Source organism: Odontesthes bonariensis, chromosome 11 (genome assembly GCF_027942865.1).
Source record: "Odontesthes bonariensis isolate fOdoBon6 chromosome 11, fOdoBon6.hap1, whole genome shotgun sequence".
Taxonomy (NCBI): Eukaryota; Metazoa; Chordata; class Actinopteri; order Atheriniformes; family Atherinopsidae; genus Odontesthes; species Odontesthes bonariensis.
In genome coordinates, this window is record NC_134516.1 from 19262527 (window position 1) to 19282977 (window position 20451).

Here is a 20451-nt window from a genome sequence, read left to right on the forward strand (position 1 = left end):
AACATCGGCGCAAACATCGCGCTAACATCGGCGCTAACATCGGCGCAAACATCACGCTAACATCGGCGCTAACATCGGCGCAAACATCGGCGCAAACATCGCGCTAACATCGGCGCAAACATTGCGCTAACATCGGCGCAAACATCGGCGCAAACATCGGCGCTAACATCGGCGCTAACATCTGCGCTAACATCTGCGCTAACATCGGCGCTAACATCGCGCAAACATCGCGCAAACATCGGCGCTAACATCGGCGCAAACATCAGCGCAAACATCGTTGCTAACATCGGTGCTAACATCGGCGCTAACATCGTTGCTAACGTCTCACAAAGCAAGCAGAGGAGTCAAAGCTCAGGTTTCTGCTGCAGAAGAGCTTTTCTCTCTGGGTCCAGGGCCGTGCCGCCACCCTGCTTTTTGCCTCGTGCCGGTGGCAGGAGCCGCTTCTGGTGGAGCGCCACGCTCCAACATCCACCCTGCCGACTCCTCCTATTTGTGTTTCTCTCATTGTACCGTGTTCAGGCGCTTGTTTAAAACTAGGTCACCAAAGTGAGGGGAAAGCAATGATGTGCTCATGCATCTGTCAGTGGATGTTAGTCGCATCATTATTTGGCAGCAGACTGCCGGAGGACGAATGTAAATCATTCTGTTGTTTATGGATAGCTTCATTTGTTAACTTTTCCAGTAGAACATTGAATTTGTGTTTACTTCTGTTTCCTTTTTGAGCTAATGAAACCAAACTATTTGCACTGTATTAATTAGGGCTGTGCAGAGCCCACAGGAATCATTATTTGCTGTAAAGATTTAGTTAACTTCAAGTGTCCTTCAATGAGCTATATTGGTCAATTTGAACATCTGGATACATTATAGGTTCATGTTTTTCATAAAATAAGCAATTAACTTTAATTCAGACCCAAACTGGATCTCCCACAGCAGCCAGCACAGGCAGTGGCTGACAATGGGCGGATTGAGGCATAGAAATGTATAGAAATGTATCAAGTAGGATTAATCACCTCACCGGAGCCCTGAGTTGAGTGAATAAATTACAGAGCAAATAGAAGCCAAATCACAGCAGCAGTATGGATAATGATTCCTAGATTTATTAGATCATTTATGCAGTTAACTTTGGTCCCAAAACTTTGCAGGAGTCATGGAATTATACTGCTTATACTGGACCATTTGAATAAGGAAAATATCTAAAAGCATAACAAAATATTGCACATCTGCACCTAAAGTGAACTGACCTCTGATGGGTCAACAGCAGGATCAACATCAGCCTGGGTGATGATTTCTGGGGTTAGTATACCAGAATTGAAAAGTTAAAGGTGGGGTATGAGATGTTTTCTGGAGCATTTTTTATCATATTGTCTGAAAACCTCCTCACGACCCCATTGCACCCACTAAAACAGAATGTTTGGGGGAAAAAAATAATATTTTAGTCCATTGTAGAGGGTGTAGCAAGAGGAAATGTCTGACCAATAGGAGTAATGATGAGAGTTACTTCTATTGGATTCTGACATGCCAATCAACCGTCAGCCCCCCTCCCCCCTCCCCCCTGCGCGTTCACAGACTCGTGACTCGTTCATGTGTTTTGAAGGTGTGGTTTCGAGGGGTGGGCTGAAGAGAGGCAAGGTTGTGTATTTTCAAAAATATAGCTTGCAGGAATCGTTTTTCAAAGATCTCATACCCCACCTTTAAAGCTATAATGTGTAATATTTCACGGACAATGAATGTCTCCATGTCGCTCCGCCATTTTAAAACTACGGGATTTGTAGAAGGACATGTCATCAGCTTCGCATTTTCCGTTTCCACATTGGAAACGGAAAATGCGAAGCTGATGACATGTCCTTCTACAAATCCCGTAGTTTTAAAATGGCGGAGCAACATGGAGACATTCATTGGAGTGTAACACTCTTATGTACATTCGCATGCTGAATATAAAGAATATAAGAACACTGCACTTTTGTGATGGAGGTAATTAATAACGATTGAGGTAATACTTGTGAATGATAAGACTCAAATTTGTTAATAGACAACGTGAAATATTACACATTATGGCTTTAAAGCTGGTATATAAAAGAAATGCTCCTCAGCAAACGTGCTGTTCTACATCTGAATGATTCTCTGTGTGCTCACATGCATATTTTACTTGCTTTTGTGGGCTATGAGACTAATTAAACTGCATATTCCTCTGAGCTCTCTTATCCACGTGGGATTTCCATTCACAGAAGTCGTGTTCAGCAGCTCTTTTTTTTTCTGACAGTCTCGTTATATTTTAAGTGGGAGATCAGAGAAGTCTGTTGGGAACTGAACGACCTGCTGACCTGTATGAGCAGGGTCGACTCATAAGATATTTAGAATAATTATAAACATTTCTAAATTAAGCCAATTAAAGATACGAAAGCATCACACAAGCTTCAGTTGTGAGCAGGTTTTACAGATCCAGATGTTTACATCACACATTAAGCCCCATACACACACGTCGCTGCTATTTACTCGCTACTCGCTCACTCGCCTACTCGCCACTCACTTGGATGCTTTTGCTGACTTGGTGTGTAGAAGTTGGGTGGCCACTGTTTGGAGAACACTGGGGGAACGTCACCTGTCAATAATCTGTATTCTGCATTTTAATTGGCTACTCGCTTTTACTCGCTTACTTGCGTCGCTCGAAGTTGAAATATGTTCATCTCGGAATCCGCCCACATCGCATCGCTTGTACTCGCTTGTACTCTCCTCGCCTACTCGCCTCGCGTGAACACATAGACATTCTATTGACTTCACTCGCTGAGCGAGTAAATAGCAGCGACGTGTGTGTATGGGGCTTTAGTATATAACCTGAGGTTCCTCTCTTTGTTCTGCAGCATTGTTCCATCCCTCATTTCCAGGAAAAGTGTTCCAATGATTAACTGAAACATGCAAGCATAAATTAATACAGTATATGAGGTAAAAGTAGAGTTATTGGAAGTCGAGCTCCTTTCTCCTCCAACTCAGCCTGAACCCTCTCAGAAGAGCTTTCTGTCCTTTCTTTAAGGAGTCTTCAGGAATAGTTCTCCAGGCTTCTTGAAGGACATCCCAAAGCTCTTCTTTGGATGTGGGCTGCCTTTTGTTCCGTTCTCTGCCAAGATGACCCCACACTGCTTCAGTAATGTTGAGCTCCGGGCTCTGGGGAGGATTCATCCCTCCATCAGACCTGCTGCCACTGATTTTCAGCCCACTTCTTGTGTCCTTTGGCACAGCTCAGCCTTTTCTCCCTGTTTCCCTTCCTTAAGAACGGCTTCCTGACAGCCACCCTTCCATGGAGCCCATTTCTGATGAGGCTTGGGCCAACAGCAGATGGATCAGCTGAAGGTCCAGATGCATCTCTCAGCTCCTGTGTCAGGTTTGCTGGATTTTTTCCTCTTTCTTAAGGACATCACTTTCAGATCCTGTTCATCTGCTGTAGATAGTTCTTTAGGCCTGACACTTCTTCTTTTGTCCTCCACTGGTCCAGTTTCCTCAAATGTTTTAAGGACACACTGCACACCATGCTGAGATATGCCAAGTTTTCAGCTAACAGCTCTTTGGGAATCACCTTGTTGCTGCAGAAATCCTGTTTTCTGTCTGTCAGACTGTGTTATCTTTGCTGTTTTTCACAGATGGAACTAAAGAAATGGGAATAAATGACGTGTCTCTGTGACAGGCTGCTGGGAACAAAGTGCCTAAAGATCCAATTTAAAACTGCTTTTTATGCCTGAATGATTCATAGGTCAGAGTTCAGTAGCTTAACAAACAAAATAAGACAGTGAAAGCAGCCAATGTCCAAAGAAAAGATCTTCAGAAAGCCTGAAGAACTACCGATGACCACTTTAAAAGGTTAGAAGAAAGTCTGGCTGCTTGGCAGCAAATATCAACACGAAGAGTTGTTGTTACTTGTATCATAAATCTACATTAAGTTTGAGTTTGTCTTTTGCTTTATTGTGTTAATCAGATCACAGTCCCTGAAGTCCAGGAACAAAACACAATAATGGACTTACCTGCAGAATAATGCTATTTTTCCCTGTTTGAGAGCTGAAAAAGTTCATTTATTGCATCATTTAGCAGAAGTAGTGAAGCATTCCTACTTAAACTGAACATAATTAGGCATAAGAGACTTCCTCAGAGTTTCATTCCTGCACAAAAAAACTTCACACTTGACCAAAACATTATTTATTTATATAGCAATATACCACACACTATAAAATTGATGCCTATTTCCAGTCCAGATCCTGTTTTCATAAAATTCTTCCCCTCAGAGGGCTGATCCAAGATCAGAGGAGCATTTCTTCAGAGCTCTCGCTGACAATCAAAACAAAATTGCTTTTCAGGGAAAAAAACAATGAGTAATGGATGATTTTCTGACACCTGGGTTTGAACCGGCTCGGTGCCCTTTCACAGAAGTTACTTTAACGGGTGGCGGCGAGGTCCACAGAAGGGCTGATCTTGGATTAGCGCTCTGACTCCAAAGAGACTTTACAAACACAGGCCCCAGTCGGCTGAAACAGAAGTGATTTTCATTAAGACGTAGAAAATAGTGATTTTTGTTTTATTGAAGTATCTCAACAGACTAGGACACTTATAAAGTGTAGTAGAAATACCGGAGGTGAGGAGAGTTTACTGCGGTGTTGGCCGAGCGCTGGTCACGTCAGTCAGTTCTAATAGATACATACAGAGATATACATGTTGAAACTGTCTCATGAGCTAATCTGTAAACCAGCAGAATAAGGAACAACCCACGGGGAGGCAGCCCTTCTGCTGCTTCCTCTGGCATCACCGGAGGCTGTTACAAACTTCTGGACAGGACACAAATGGGTCTGGAGGGGTTATGAATATGTAGGACCCCTAAATATAAACTCATTTAAGCTGCTCAAAGTGACTGAACTGGAACCAGATTGACTCCGGCCTCGCTACTGGCCTAACATACATTCCATAACTGTATGAAAATAGAAACATTAATTAGATACATCTTACATAAAAGCTCTTCTCTGAACGTACAAATACCAGGGGAAAAGTGTGCGTTTGTGTGTGTGTGTTTGTGTCTTTGTTGTAGGGGAGGGAGGCAGAAAAGGGGGTTGATTGTTTCTACGAAGCCAAACAACTGCAAAGAACACCATAGAACAGTAAACAAAAACAGAATGCTTCAAATACTGTCCCTTTTTTTTTTGTTTTTTTGTCGTCCGCACGTATGGCAACGATTTTACATGTCTGAGGACGGAATGTGATGAAGAGTCATCAACAAGAGTCCGGGTTCATCCATTTTCCAGGTGATCATTGCCAGTTGGGTGCATGAGGAGCCGTTAAGCTCCTGCGTATGATGGGATTCACAGAGGATGTAATTTAAAGGAGAAGTACGTTCATCTACTCACCGATAACAGTTTGGTGAAAGTCGGCGTCCTTCGGAAGATATTTAGATCACTGGAGATCAGCATATATCCATATAACGGGAGAGAACAGGGCAGAGACAATACAGCCTCTAAATAAGGCATTATCTGTCTTTATTTCACCAATACTTTAAGACCAATGAATGAATGAAAGCGTTCTATTGCACTGTTAGCTCAGAGCTGCCGTGTTGTTGTTATCCGGGTCTACTTTAACTGTACGACACGTCAATAATGCAAAAAAAACCACAGTATCTGCAGGTTTTTATGTGTGTTAGGGTTCAAGCAGAGATTATTTCTGCTCCAGTTTTCATGATTTTGTGTTGATCCACATTTCTTTGGGGTCACGAACTCGATAAAGGAATAGTTTGACATTTGGGGAAATTATCTGTTTTCTTGCCAAGAGTTCGATGAGAAAGCACCACTCTGTGCGATAAACTCTCAGGTACATCAACTCATTATGAGCGCGTCTTTGAGGCACTTGCGAGGGGGTTGTGACACATTGGCGCTATATTAGATGAGCAACCGTTGTGTTGTCCTTTTGGAAAGCGTGACCACACAGTTGGACATAAGAGGTGGCGGTTAAAATCACAAGACTTTTACCTCAGAGACCAGGTCACTATTAAAGCAAATCTGAAGCAGTGTTTTCAAAATCAAGAGGGAAAAGTGTTCATTCAGAGTAGCGATGAAGGCTAATGTTGCTGTAATTCAGTAAAAGAAGTAGTTCTAAACCTGTGGTGGACATCCACAAGATAAATCCGAAGGAATTGCTCTGATCCCTGCGAGTATCTGGTGTATTATATCTGTGAAGATGTTGTTTTTTGATGGGCAAAAACAAACATAAGTGAGCATTAGGGGTATTTAATCCAAGATAAATTAGGTGACCTTCTTTATTGAATGAATGGGCATTACATGAATTCAACTAATTTGGATTTTAATGAATTTAGTGAACTTGGCTTGACTTGTCTTTGAAGAGTCTTGAGATGATATTTGTTGTGATTTGGTATGATGCAAAGTAAAATTTAACAGGTGTTTTTAACGGCTTTTAGCCTCTTTTCATTTGTTCTGGAGCTTTAATGATTTTACAAGCTATGTTGTAAAGAGTCGGACAGAAAGGCAAAAATAAAACGTTCGAAATACTCAACCAATCAGAGATGTTCAGAGTACTCTTGTCTCCTTATTGGGACCCGTTTAGAGTTGAATTCTCTTGTGGAAAGGAAAAGACCCTTGATTCTGGAAAAGCTTCCTCAGTCCTAAAGCTCACTAATTACCATCATATATCTTTTCTTTTTTTGTATCCTTACAACCTAAAGAAAGGAAATGAAAATGTACTGTTCCTCTGCAAATGCTCGCCATAAGACGGGGCTACAGTTGTCTTGTTATTTTGTTTAGGTGTTTAAAGTGGCATCAATCTTAACCAACTCTCAAATAAGAAAGCAAAGAAACTATAGATTCTCAGATAAAAGGCATGTTGTTGAAAAAGGAGTGTAAATTATTATAGTTTACAGCAACAGATTATTTTCATCATCTATAAATGGAATATTTATTCTATTTATCTGTTTAGAAGGTCAGACCCTCAAACTTTCATAATGTCCACATAGTGACACCTCGGTTATGTGGACTGTGTCCTTTAGCATTGCGTTAGCATTCGCGGTTAGCATTGTGTCACGGGGTGTTGTTCCATGGAGTTTCTGCAGGCGTGAAATGTTGGTGACAAAAATGTCAGATTAAGATGTGATCCAGTTTAAAATTGCTCCAGATGGCTATTTTTTTCAGATTTCTGTGTTTAAAGTAGTGAAAAATCGATCTGAGTAGCTGTTAGCTTCTCTAAGTCCATTCTGACTGACCGACTCATTTACAGGCAGAAGGTAAACATGAGGGAAGAGATTAAAAAATAAAGTATCTGGAGATCACTTCAGTAAATTTCCCGGAATGTCAAACTTTTAATTGATGCCTGGTTGATCCACAGATGATATTAAAAAATATATAACAATAATATTAAGAAATAAAATGTTTATAATCTTGAGTCCTGAAACATACATAATATGCCCTTGGGATGAGATCTGCATGTTAAGTTTGAGTTTATGATGCATTTATGTCATCGTTTGGTAAAACTGTGACCCTGCATTCGATCAAAACACCCCAAACTTCTTGGCTTCTACTGTAAACTGCATTGTCTAATCAAAAAGCATCATGAACAAAAGCTCACCGACTCAATAAACGAGATTTCACCTGACAACCACGGCCCGGACTCACCCATATTAAACAATTAACAACTGCTGTGTGTGGTTGACTCGCCGTGAAAGCACAACTAATTCTAATAATAAGAATAAGAAGAACAAGAAAACATTACTATTTTAGAAAAGAGAACTAATCCTAGGGTACAACTAAAACTATTGTGCTACAAAATGAATAGTGAGTGTTAGTTTTGAACATCTCCAGTGGTGAGAACTGTGATCCGGGTTTGTTTCGTCAAATAAACAGCTCATCATGCGGCGTTGTGATGGCTGAGGTAATAACGGAGGGAACTCTGAAGCTGCGTCCTTCTGTGCTGCACCCTTTCTAAAGAAGGCACTATGGGTGCTTCGCGATCTCGATGACCAAGATTCAGCTCTGCAACCCCGTCCCCGAACGTGAGTGAAGTCAGTCTGGTTTCTGAGTCATAAGAGGGACCGATCCATTTAAGTTATTCCACAACTGAGTGTTTAAGTCACAGTGAAGTGCCGCAGTCTTCACGCTATCACTCCCAAAGTGGCAGTTGTAGTCTGTCGAAATTCCTGCATTTCCTCCACTACGCTTAGTTAAGACCTCCAGTTACCAGCCACGGTGCGAAATGGCGAGAGCTGTTTCAACAGGACCCGCAGATCACAGCCCAAACGGACTAGAGGTAGAGGTAGCTGACCCAGTAGACGATGTTGAAGAGCAAGAAGGACGTGGGGAAGAAAACCCGGGAGTAGGAATCCAGCTCGCCGATGTTGACGTGGATCCGTCCTCTCCTCCAGCCGCCTTCTTTACACTCTTCGTAGCAGCAGAAGAAGCTCTTGCAGTCCTTCCCGTCCAGGCACTCGTACATGCAGTTGTCGTCGTAGTCGTGCCAGAACAGGGAGTTGCCCATTGGCATCATGGACCGAGGGTTGCGGTCCATATTGAAAGATGAATAGGCCTGGAGGATAAAACAGACAAAGAAGAAAGATGTGACGGGGGCAACAAAAGGCTGGAAAAGTAAGTGGAACTAAAACAGCTGGAGGGACATGTAGGTGATTTAACAACAGGTCAGTGACATGACTCGTAGGGATGCGATACCGATACTTGGATCTGAGTACTCTCCGATACAGAGTACCGATGCCGATACTTCTACAACAAAAAAATGCAATGAATTGGAAGACAGGTTTCGGTCTCGCTAGCCTAACCACACTGTTCCTGATTAGCTCGGCATCTCCCCGAGCCGCCAATCTTAAAAATTGTTGTAAAAATACAACAAAAATGACAAGCCACCCTTTGATCGCGGTCTTCATGCAATAAATTGGTATCGGTTCATGGTATCGGTTAACTTTGACGAGTACGAGTGCGAGTATATTAGAATAGTATCGGCCCAATACCAGTATTGGTATCGGTGCATCCCTAATGACTCGGTGTAAAAAGAGCACCTTAGAGGGGCAGAGACTCTGAAGTAAAGATGGGCAATGGGACCAAAGACCTCCACAAGTCCAAACTTTACCACTGTGACAGTGTGAAGCCCTCTGCATAAATGGTGCTTCATTAAAAAAGTCTCAGTTATACATTTTCTGCTTTTCGTCCAATTATAAAAACACCCGGGACACAAAGTATGTGACACAGCAGAGCACAGTTCTCTGTGAACTTAAGAAGTGCCTCCTGAGAAATGTCATGATGTGACTCGCTCCCTGATTAGTGTGAAAGCATATGGGACAGCCTAAATGGTGTGAATTATCACTAAATTATCCAGTCCTCTGCTTCTCTGATAAAGGAAGAGTGGTAGCCAAGAGAGAATTGACTGAGTAGGTGTCCTAAATGAGCCACACGGAAGCCTGTGAAGGCGGACACGAGGCTTCCCCACAGACGGACTAACTTGGCCACAGTGCAGCACAGAGCCTGAAGTGCAGAGGAGGCGACAGAAATGTAACATGGCCTAATTGTTGAGGCTGAGCTGACAGTCTTTTTAGCCCTCGGACACATTCAGAAGACCTCCTCTACAACTGGGAGGAAATAATGAATAGGGAGGGGATGTGGAGAGGGGGAAACGACAGCCGTAGTGGCTGACTCTGTATTAGTGGATGTGTGCCGCTGCCATTAAAGCACTCGCGGCAGGTGCAGCCTTGAGAACGCCCACGCTCAGCATCAGGCTCTCGCACACGGGCAGCAGCGAGAAAGGAAATGTTTTCAGCTGCACACGTGCTAATAGAGACATGCCAGACTCCCAGGAAGACATTGTCTGCTGTATATAGAAAGCATACGTTGGCATCATGTGGATGAAATGATTTCTGAGGGCTGAGAGGGGGTAGAGTCTAAGTTTCAACGATACACGTTTCCCACATTTCTGCTTTGATGGCAGTGAGATGATGCACATCTGTACCTTGATTTGCAGCTCGATACAGATCATGGGTTCAGATCCTAGGGATGCCTGAAGTCTGTTGTGCCAAGGAAGGCACCTCAATAACAGGATTTATCAGATCTGTCTCATTATTATTACAGTTCGGAGCCTCTGAACACAGACATGTAACCCCCTCAAACACATTTAATGTCCCTGTGGTTGTTATACGTCTGTCGTTGTTTTAAATCTCTTCATTTTGGTCTCTTCTTTGTCAGCTGATTGGCATTCAAACCAGAGATGCTAACTGTCACAGCAAGCTCCCACTAATCTGACCATGGAGATGCATTACTGAGATCATTTAATCAAAGGCTCTGATTAATGATGCTTGCTGAACAAGATGTTTTAGGCAGCTCTGCACTAAGAAACTTGGCTGTAGCGGATGTGGCTAAAGTGCAAATGCAGAGCTCATTTAAAGTCAGAAGCTGTCAGACAAACATCCATCGCAGGCTTACCATTCTCTGTGTCTTGGGAGGAGGTCTGCGTATACTGTAGGAATAGTAGTTCAGCATGGCGTACTCTATCATGGCGGCAAAGACGAAGAGGAAGCAAACGGTGACAAACAGGTCCATGGCCGTCACGTAGGACACTCTGGGCAGAGAGTTTCTGGCAACTGTACTCAGGGTGGTCATGGTCAGCACTGTGGTGATACCTGGGGAGGTAATGGGACATGTTAGGAAGGAAAGGAGTGATACTTGAGCGGTTGGGTGATCGATGCGGATGTCTATGATCATGTAACATGTGGTCAAATGTTTATTCATTTGCATCAATCCTGTTACACATGAACAGTTGGCATCAGTGGCAGATTTTAGATTTTCATGTGAGCAAATATTCTCCTAACAAATGTTGTTGGACTCAAACCGAACCGAAGCCACACCCACTAACCTCATCGCCTAATCAATCTTTCAATAGCTGGCTTGTGCAGGACTTAACAATCTTTTGAAGAGATCCATTTAATCTGAATCAGGTGTGTCGAAGCAGTGAAGCATCTAAAGCCTTCTCATCCACTAATCCCAACAAATGGATGATGCAACCAAGCGTACTTCCCCTTTTAGGAAAGTGGTATTGTGGAAAATGTGGCTGTGAGCTGATGGATGTGTCCTTAAATGACTTATCATCAACCTCTGAGATGAGCCCAAGTTTCAGAACACCTGCTGTCCACCGTGTTCAGAGTCACTGACGTGGAAATGAAGGCTCAGTTGGTGCAAATGTATGAAATTATCTCAGCGTCTCTCCTCGTCTCTGCAGAGGTGACAAGTTCCCAACAACAAGCTACAGTTAAGACGCGCTATGCTCAACAGGTGTGGTTTAAAACAGTTGCCTGTTTGTATGATCAAATACATATAGGCTGTGTTCGAAACCGCATACTTCTCCTACTACTCAAACTTTTTTAGTTAGTATGTGAGTTTGAGTAAGCGAGAAGTTCCCGGATGCATACTAGATTCGCCGAAATGTTGGGTATGCATCATGAGGTTACTACTCATACTCAAACTACCCAAGATGCAACGTAACGTGATGTCGCCGATCGTCATTTCCTGTCAAAACGGCAGTTTCAAGCTAGCTACAACGAGGGTAAGTTCACTTCCTGTTTTCAAAACAAAAGCACCAATTGTATCGTAATGGCTTTCCCTATGATAAAAGGCAACGGGTGTTTTATTTTGTGAAAATAACCGGAAGTGCGTTGCTCACTGCGGCTAGCTTTAGTAGCGCCGAATTCGCCAGAGCAAAATTGTAAATAGCCGGTATTTTGTCAGGTTTTCAACACGTTGGGGATCTAAACGACTACTTTCTCGCCTGAAAATGTTTCAAATGTTGCTAAAGTTTACAGAGTTTAGAGCTTAAGCGAAATCAGCTTCAGGCCGGCTGATTTCGGCTCGGGCAGGAGCGAAATGCATTGTGGGTAAACGCTCTGCATACTGTCTGATCAATCAGTATGCAGTATGGAAGTATGTAGTATGTAGTATGCATTTCGAACACAGCCATAGTTATAGTTTTGTATTGTGGGTAGAGAAATACCAGTCCAGTCTCACCTGGAATGTATTCTGTCCCAGTTTGAACAAACAACTTTACGGTTTATTTCTTTGATTAACAACCAGCAATAATCGGCAACAGATTGTAAAAAACGCACGATTACACGAGTGTGAGTATAGATGCTGCATGCTCGGCAGCGTTTTAGACAAGGACACCTTTCCATAACTCACTATCGAAATTTTTAAATAAGAGAAGAGCTGTTTTGCCTCCATTTGGATGGATTATGAACAATGTTTGATGATTAGCTGAAATGTACAAAATCCACAAGTGTTTTTATTACACTTTTGGCTTTTTGTAATCAGCATCATATTGAATTTCACAGATTTTCTCTATTTTTATAACAAACACATTGTGATATCTGAATGTGAGAATGATGTGATAATGAAAAATCAGTAGACAGTAGATTATATCTCAGGTTCTTCACACTTTGCTGTTGATATTGTTTCCAATATCAGACGTTTGACTCAGCTACTGTCATCAGATCTGTGTTGGTGAGCAAAAATTAAATGTTTTCTATGAAAAGGTTAAGTACCAGTCATTTAAAGTGTTCCTATATTCAGGGCTGAACTACAGTAGATTCACTTTGGACTTTGGAAAATGACCAAAATCATCACAAATATGTATTGAAAGCATTTTATTCAAGATCTAAACTCTTGAGCTTATTTTTTCTCTCCTGTAAGGGCCATTTCAGACCAGGGCGGCAAAGCGTGGCGGAACGGAAGCGATTTTCACCGGCGGAGGCGAAAATACATGGAAACAGATCTGTCCTTGCACACCGACGCGGCGATAGTCGGGCGGTAGCGGCGCGGAGACGCCTCCGTCCCGCGCTGCTTTTGGAAAATAGAACTCGAGCGGAATTTGGACGGCGGCGGCCGGCAGTGTCCCGTTGAAATGAATGGGGAATGCAGACGGGGCTGGAGCGGAACTACCGCGGCCGCGGACTGTCCGGTGTGAAAAGCCAAGTACAACACACCGCCTGATAACCGGCGTTAAGACTGCCGTTGTCTCGCTGCCGCCACACCACGCTCTAGTCTGAATTCGGCCTAAGGCCGTTTAAATCCAACTCGGCCTCCTAGAAATGATCCGGCCACTTCTTCTTCTTCTGCTCAGGACGGGAGATTGGACCGAAAAAGAAAAAGTTTTCAGTGCAATCTGTTGGTTTCCTTAGCTAGGAAATTGTTTTTGAATTGGCTCTATATGAACGAATTGGATTATTTTATGAATAATTATGATTACAATTAATTGAATTCCAATTGGCTTGAATTGGACTTACTATCTAAGTGCCTTGAGATGACATTTGTTGTATTTGGCGCTATATAAATAAAAATGAATTTAATTGAATTAAAATTCTTCTTCATCTTTTTAGGCCTTCAGTTTCAACGGCTCAGTTTTGTGATGGATGCATCCTCCTCTCTCCCTTCAGCAGCTGAAACTTTCCTGCCTCTGCTGTTTGCTGAGGCAACGTGAATGTAAAGAGGAACTCGTTGGGTTTCTGAAGCTCTTTGTCCACATTCAGGGCCTGTTTAGTTTCGCAGCTGAAAGTCTCGAGGCTCATTTAGCGAAGACTTGACCTCATTACTGTGAGCCTTATCGAGCCGGTCTTGGGAGATCTTTAGCTGCTCGCTCATCTTCTGCATTGCAGTAAGGCGAGCCCAGTGCAGTGAAAGTATCCAAGTCCTGCAATTCAGGTAAGCCGGTTAATCATATGCAGTGATTAAAAAGGAGAGTCTGAAGGCCTGATTTAAAATAAGAAAGAGCTGACGCATACCTGCAGTTATCTGGGAGTTTGTTCCACATATACGATGCATAACGGTTTAGTTCCAACTCTGACGACAGAAAGCAAACTTGTACCAGAAGAGCTGAAATGTACTTTGGCCCCAAACCATTTGAAGCATCATCCAGCATCAGCATTATTTCAAAATCAACTCTTTGATGGCCTGGACTGATATCTGATTGATCTTTAAGGTAGACCAGTAAATACACTATTACAGTTATTAAGTTATCAACTACGTTCAGTGCTTCTGTGTAGTTACTGTGGGGGAAAACTTTCTTGGTTGCAACGTCCACTGTTTAGGAAGAGGACCGTAGAGTTGACCAATGACCTAAGTGGCAGGCGTGATAGCAAATTAAGTCTCTGGCTCCTCACGCTTAAACTTAAAGTAAGTTATTTCTGTTTGGACCACAAACTCTTTGGCTGTGTTCGAAACCGCATACTACTCCTACTACTCATACTAACTTTTTGAGTTAGTATGCGAGTTTGAGTGTGCGAGAAGTTCCCGGATGTATACTAGATTTGCCTAAATGTTGGGTATGTATCATGAGGTTACTACTCATACTCAAACTAGCCAAGATGCAACGTGACGTGATGTCGCTGATCGTCATTTCCTGTCAAAACGGCAGTTTCAAGCTAGCTAAAACGAGGGTAGGTTCACTTCCTGTTTTCAAAACAAAAGCACCAATTGTATCGTAATGGCCTTCCCTATGATAAAAGGCAACGGGTATTTTATTTTGTGAAAATAACCGGAAGTGCGTTGCTCACTACGACTAGCTTTAGTAGCGCCGAATTCGTGGGAACAAAATTGTAAATAGCCGGTATTTTGTCAGGTTTTCAACACGTTGGGGATCTAAACGACTACTTTCTCGCCTGAAAATTTTGCTAAAGTTTACAGAGTTTAGAGCTTAAGTGAAATCAGCTTCAGGTCGGCTGATTTCGGCTCGGGCAGGAGCGAAATGCATTGTGGGTAAACGCTCTGCATACTGTCTGATCAATCAGTATGAAGTATGCAGTTCGCAAGTATGTAGTATGCGGTTTCAAACACAGCCATTGACTTCTGCTCAGAAAAAACATACCACCTTAACGCCCAGAGCGAAGAACTGCTTACGTCAGGGGCTGAGGGGACAATCCAGAGCCAATGTGGAGCGAAGTCTGCTTAATTCAAGTGAGAACGTTTAAAAAAACTGAAATTCGACTTGGACTTGAAGTCGAGGTAGTTTTTAGGTTTTCATAAACAGTGTATGTTTATTACCTCCGCCAAGGAGGTTATGTGATCGCCCGAGTTTGTCTGTTGCTTTGTCTGGATGTTTGTCTTTATGTTCGTCTGTTCGTGCTGCAATCTTGCGACCTGCCACAAGGTGGCGCGACCTCAAGGTGCCAAAGCCAAACAGAGCCAAAGCCAGACAGAATGCATAGTGCGCGGATTGAATGCATATTGCGCGGATTTGCTGTAATTAGCACAACAAAAGATTGCAACGGCAAGCCAGTGTGCATAACTGCATATAGCGTAATAATAACGGCGAACACTGATTCCCGACAGAACACTGCTTCCCGACAAAACATTATAATAATAATAATATTAATAATAATTAATAACGGCGAACACTGCTGTTCAATAATGAATAGGGAGAAGGGAATGCCTCTTCTGCTGACAGCACCAAAGAACAAGTAGCCCACATCAGGAACGTATGTCCATACATGGCTCGCTAAAAACCATGGAGACGGCGCCGCGGATGGCTGCCTCGGTACTTCGCTCTCTCGTGTTTTTTACGTTTTTGTGCATTTGTCGTGTTTTCTGTGCTCCTTCTCTGGTCACTTACTCCAGAGAAGAACTCCTAAACATTGGTATAACCACCAGCAAAGTTTTTTCTTCGGTTCTCATCAATCCGGAAAACTTAACAGAACTACTCATTGGAGGAGCAGCAGCTCTCTGTGGTCTCCGCTGGAGACGCCGGACACATCGGGGGAAGCGAGCCGGCGCACTTGTCAGATTGCGGCAGCGGGGGTTTCGCACTGCGCTCCCGTCTATTCACCTGGCCAACGTCCGCTCTCTGGCGAACAAGGTGGACGAACTGCAGCTCCTCAATACAACCAACACGGACTTCAACAGATCTGCTGCCTTGTGCTTCACCGAAACCTGGCTCGGTGAGCACATCCCGGACACTGCTCTCTACCTGCCTGGATTTCACCTGCACCGAGCGGACCGGATAACGGAGCTTACGGGGAAAACGAGGGGAGGCGGAATCTGCTTTTACATTAACGAAGGTTGGTGTACTGATGTCACGGTCCTAAACAAATCATGCAGTCCTCCACTAGAAACACTCTTCATCAACTGTAAACCGTTCTATTCGCCGCGGGAGTTTTCCTCGTTTGTTCTGGTCGGAGTCTACATCCCTCCTCAGGCCTGTGTTACTGAGGCGTTACAACACCTGGCCGACCAGATTAATAACGTGGAGAAAAAACACCCGGACTCTCTGCTCATTGTTTTGGGGGACTTTAACAGAGCAAACCTCAGCCACGAACTGCCAAAATATAAACAGCATATTAAGTGTCCCACCAGGGACACAAACACTCTGGACCACTGTTACACTGTTTTTAAGAACTCATATAACTCTGTCCCCCGTGCAGCCCTGGGACTCTCTGACCACTGCATGGTTCATCTTATCCCGACCTACAGGCAGAAGCTGAAATCTGCTAAGCCTGTGGTCAAGACGGTGAGGAGATGGACCAACAACGCCAAAGTGGAATTACAAGCCTGCTTTGACTGCACTGATTGGAGTGTTTTTGAGACTGCAGCCTCAGACCTGCATGAACTGACTGATACCGTGACATCTTACATCAGCTTTTGTGAGGACATGTGTGTGCCCACCAAAACCTTCCGCACATACAGCAACAACAAACCCTGGTTCACTGCAAAACTCAGGCAACTTCGTCAGGCCAAGGAGGAGGCCTACAGAAGTGGGGACAGAGTCCTGTACAACCAGGCCAGAAACACGCTGACAATGGAGGTGAAAGCAGCCAAGAGGAGCTACGCTGAAAAGATTAAAAACAGCCTTTCAGCCAACGATCCAGCGTCAGTGTGGAGAGGCCTGCAGTCCATCACCAACTACAGGAGACCGTCCCCAAACACTGCAGCGAATCATCAACTGGCTGTCGAGCTGAATGTGTTCTACTGCAGGTTTGACACATTCACACCTCTCCACCTCCCCCCCCCCATTGACATCACCTGCCACTCTGCCACCTCTCCCCTCTGACCCCCCACCAGCACTCACGATCTGTGAAGAGGATGTTCTGTCAGTCTTTCACAGACAAAAGATCAGGAAGGCACCCGGCCCAGACGGTGTGTCACCTTCCTGCCTGAAGGTCTGCGCTGACCAACTGACCCCCATCTTCACCCGGATCTTCAACAGATCCCTGGAGCTGTGCGAAGTCCCCTCATGCTTCAAACTCTCCACAATAATCCCGGTCCCCAAGAAACCCACCATCACAGGACTGAACGACTACAGGCCTGTTGCCCTCACATCTGTAGTCATGAAGTCCTTCGAGAGACTGGTGTTGGGGTACCTGAAGGACATTACAGACCCCCTGCTGGACCCCCTGCAGTTCGCCTACCGAGCGAACAGGTCAGCGGATGATGCCGTTAACATGGGACTGCACTACATCCTACAACACCTCGACTCTGCAGGGACGTACGCCAGGATCCTGTTTGTCGACTTCAGTTCGGCGTTCAACACCATCGTCCCAGCCATCCTCCGCACCAAACTCACCCAGCTCACTGTGCCCTCCTCCACCTGTCAGTGGATTACAAACTTCCTGACTGACAGGAAGCAGCAGGTGAGGCTGAGGAGCATCACATCCAGCACCCGGACCATCAGCACAGGTGCCCCCCAGGGGTGTGTACTCTCCCCACTGCTCTTCTCCCTTTACACCAACGACTGCACCTCAAGAGACCCGTCTGTTAAACTCCTGAAGTTTGCAGATGACACAACGGTCATCGGCCTCATCCGGTACGGTGATGAGTCTGCATACAGACGGGAGGTTGAACGGCTGGTCTGCTGGTGTGGTCAGAACAATCTGGAGCTGAACACGCTAAAAACAGTGGAGATGACAGTGGACTTTAGGAGAAGCCCCCCCACTCTGCCACCCATCACCATCACCAACAACGCAGTGTCTGCTGTGGAATCCTTCAGGTTTCTGGGCCCCACAATCTCTCAGGACCTGAAGTGGGAGACCAACACAGTCACTACCATCAAAAAGGCACAGCAGAGGTTGTACTTCCTGCGGCAGCTCAGGAAGCTCAACCTACCTAAGGAGCTGCTGATCCAGTTTTACACCGCCATTGTTCAGTCTGTTCTCTGTTCATCCATCACCGTTTGGTTCGGATCAACCACCAAACAGGAAAAAAACAGACTGCAACGGACAATAAGGTCTGCAGAGAAGATTATTGGTGTCAGCCTGCCCTCCATCCAGGATCTGTACCTGTCCAGAGTCAGGAAACGGGCAGGTTACATCTCTGCAGACCCATCACACCCTGGACACAAACTGTTTAAACTCCTCCCTTCTGCAAGGCGCTACAGAACTCTGTACGCCAAAACAACAAGACACAGGAACAGTTTCTTCCCTCAGGCTGTCTCTGTGTTAAACAGCTAAAACCGGACTTCAGTGTTTCATCCTTGCACCATGCACCAATTTGCACTTCTGATTTAATCTTGTTCTATGTCTATTTTTTTGTCTATTTTTTTGTAATTGTTGCACTAAAGAGAGTGAGGTGTAACCGGAGTCAAATTCCTCGTGTGTGTCCACATACCTGGCAATAAAAAGCGATTCTGATTCTATCCACAGGTAGGTTGGCGGTTGGCGGAGGTCTGCACTCTCTGAGTGCATTTCTAGTTACCACTGTTTTAATATGACAAGCTGGCGTTTATGCATCCTGCTCGAAATAACATGCAGAAGTCCTGTTAGCATTCTGAAACACAATTCAGCGCTGCAAGGAGGTTCTCATCACCATCCGTTGTTTAAAAACTAGGCTGCTGGCTGGTGAAACAAACTGTGTGATCTGTTGTTTTTGTGATAAACGGTCTCCTTGGGCTGCGGTCCTCTACAGAAATGATGACCTGTAGAAATTCTAGGAAGTAACACAAAACGATTCGTTGATAGAAATTATGGCTGGGCGATATGGGGAAAAAGTCATATCACGATTTTTATTTATTTATTATCAGTCGATAGCGATACTTTTAGCATCCACTTGAACCCCTTGTTTTCCGCAGTGTTTATTGGTAGCATGTATTTTGCAATACAATAAGCTGCATCTGTAATATCGCAGTGTCATACAGCGTTGGATAAATCAGACTCTGTGGTCTTCTGTTGCTGCTGCACAGGCGTTGTTATCGCGGGAAGATTAGCACTTGTTCCGGGCTGTGTTGGTAAAAGTTTGCATTCTCATTCGAGCTCAATCGGGTGGCGCTGCTTCAGGTGATGAAACAGATTAGCGGTATTTCCCGTCTTTGTCGGAACATGTGCTCGACATAATTTGCAGTGCACGCAACTCTGTTTCGTGTCAGACCATAATACCTCCACACCACTGAACTTTTCGGGCCCTTCTTCTCAACAATGTCATCAATGATATCATCCCTTATACCTTGGGCTGTGTCCGCCGTCGTTTCTTCAGAGGGAGCACTCATTTTCTTTTTTTCTACGGCTGCAGCAGCACAAACAAACACGCCACGACTCGCTGCTGACATGGCTCTACTCCAGCCACCTGATTGGTTCTGCGCGGCGTAACTTTCATTGTCATTGGCTGTTTGTATTTTCTGTCAAAAGATGGGCGAATGTAATTTAAGGAAAAGTATATCGACCATGTTTCATATCTCTATTGAGGAAAAGTTATTCCTCGATAGCTATCGTATTATCGCCCAGCGGTAGTTGTTGCTGCTTCATTGTGTAAGCATAAGAATCGTTTAGTTTGGGGGCTATAAATCGGAGGTATTCATTGGTTGCAGTTTGCAAATTGTGCCACTAGATGGCAGCGCAGCTCAGACATGATTAATGGAAGGATAATCGCTGCTTTAAAATGGCTGTAAAATTGTGAAAGTGACTGTTTTCAGTGTCAGTGTTTACCTGTCACAGTGGTAAGTAACCATTATAATCAGAGATAACTTTTAATTGTGTGTCACTGAATTATTAAAACCTTTTGTTGAGGAAATTACTCCCCAGGGTTTCCGAAGCAGAACACTGTGTTCATTTGGTGAAATGAAATCAATTCTTTGAAAGAAAGATGAGCCGAGTGACAGAAGTGCCCGATGGGAGCATTGATATTTACTGCTGTGACACCCACATCATGTTTCCCTCCGTCCTCTGCTTCTTTCTCTCCGTCCCTTTCTTGGTCTCTTTTATCCTCATCCCCTACATGTCTTTCATGGCAGTGTGTGCCACTGTTTTCGCCTGTGGTTTCCATAGAGACGAGTTGCTCCCTTCTATTTCAAGCTACCTCTTCTCGTCTAGTGCTCGTCTAGACTTTCTCTTTTTTCCCCACTCGCTGGTTCCAAGCGCCCGACCAGGTAAATGAACGACCCTTTGCTTCTAATACTTCAGACCATCGTCTCGAGTCCGAACCCCGGTGTTGTGCAAACGGTGTGTTCTCAATAAAGCAG

At 44.2% G+C, this 20451-nt stretch overlaps 1 protein-coding gene across 1 annotated transcript in view; it reads right to left on the reverse strand.

The window, feature by feature from the left end:
- Nucleotides 1-4154: 4154 nt before the first annotated feature.
- The window catches only part of LOC142391792 (gamma-aminobutyric acid receptor subunit gamma-3-like), a 155006-nt gene continuing 138709 nt past the window's right edge, over nt 4155-20451 (reverse strand). Inside the window, exons 9-10 of the mRNA XM_075477862.1 lie at nt 10452-10648; nt 4155-8553 (exon numbers count right to left, since the gene is read on the reverse strand). Coding sequence (XP_075333977.1) covers nt 8272-8553; nt 10452-10648 — 479 coding nt within the window. The 3' untranslated portion in view covers nt 4155-8271. The remainder of the gene's footprint in view (nt 8554-10451; nt 10649-20451) is intronic.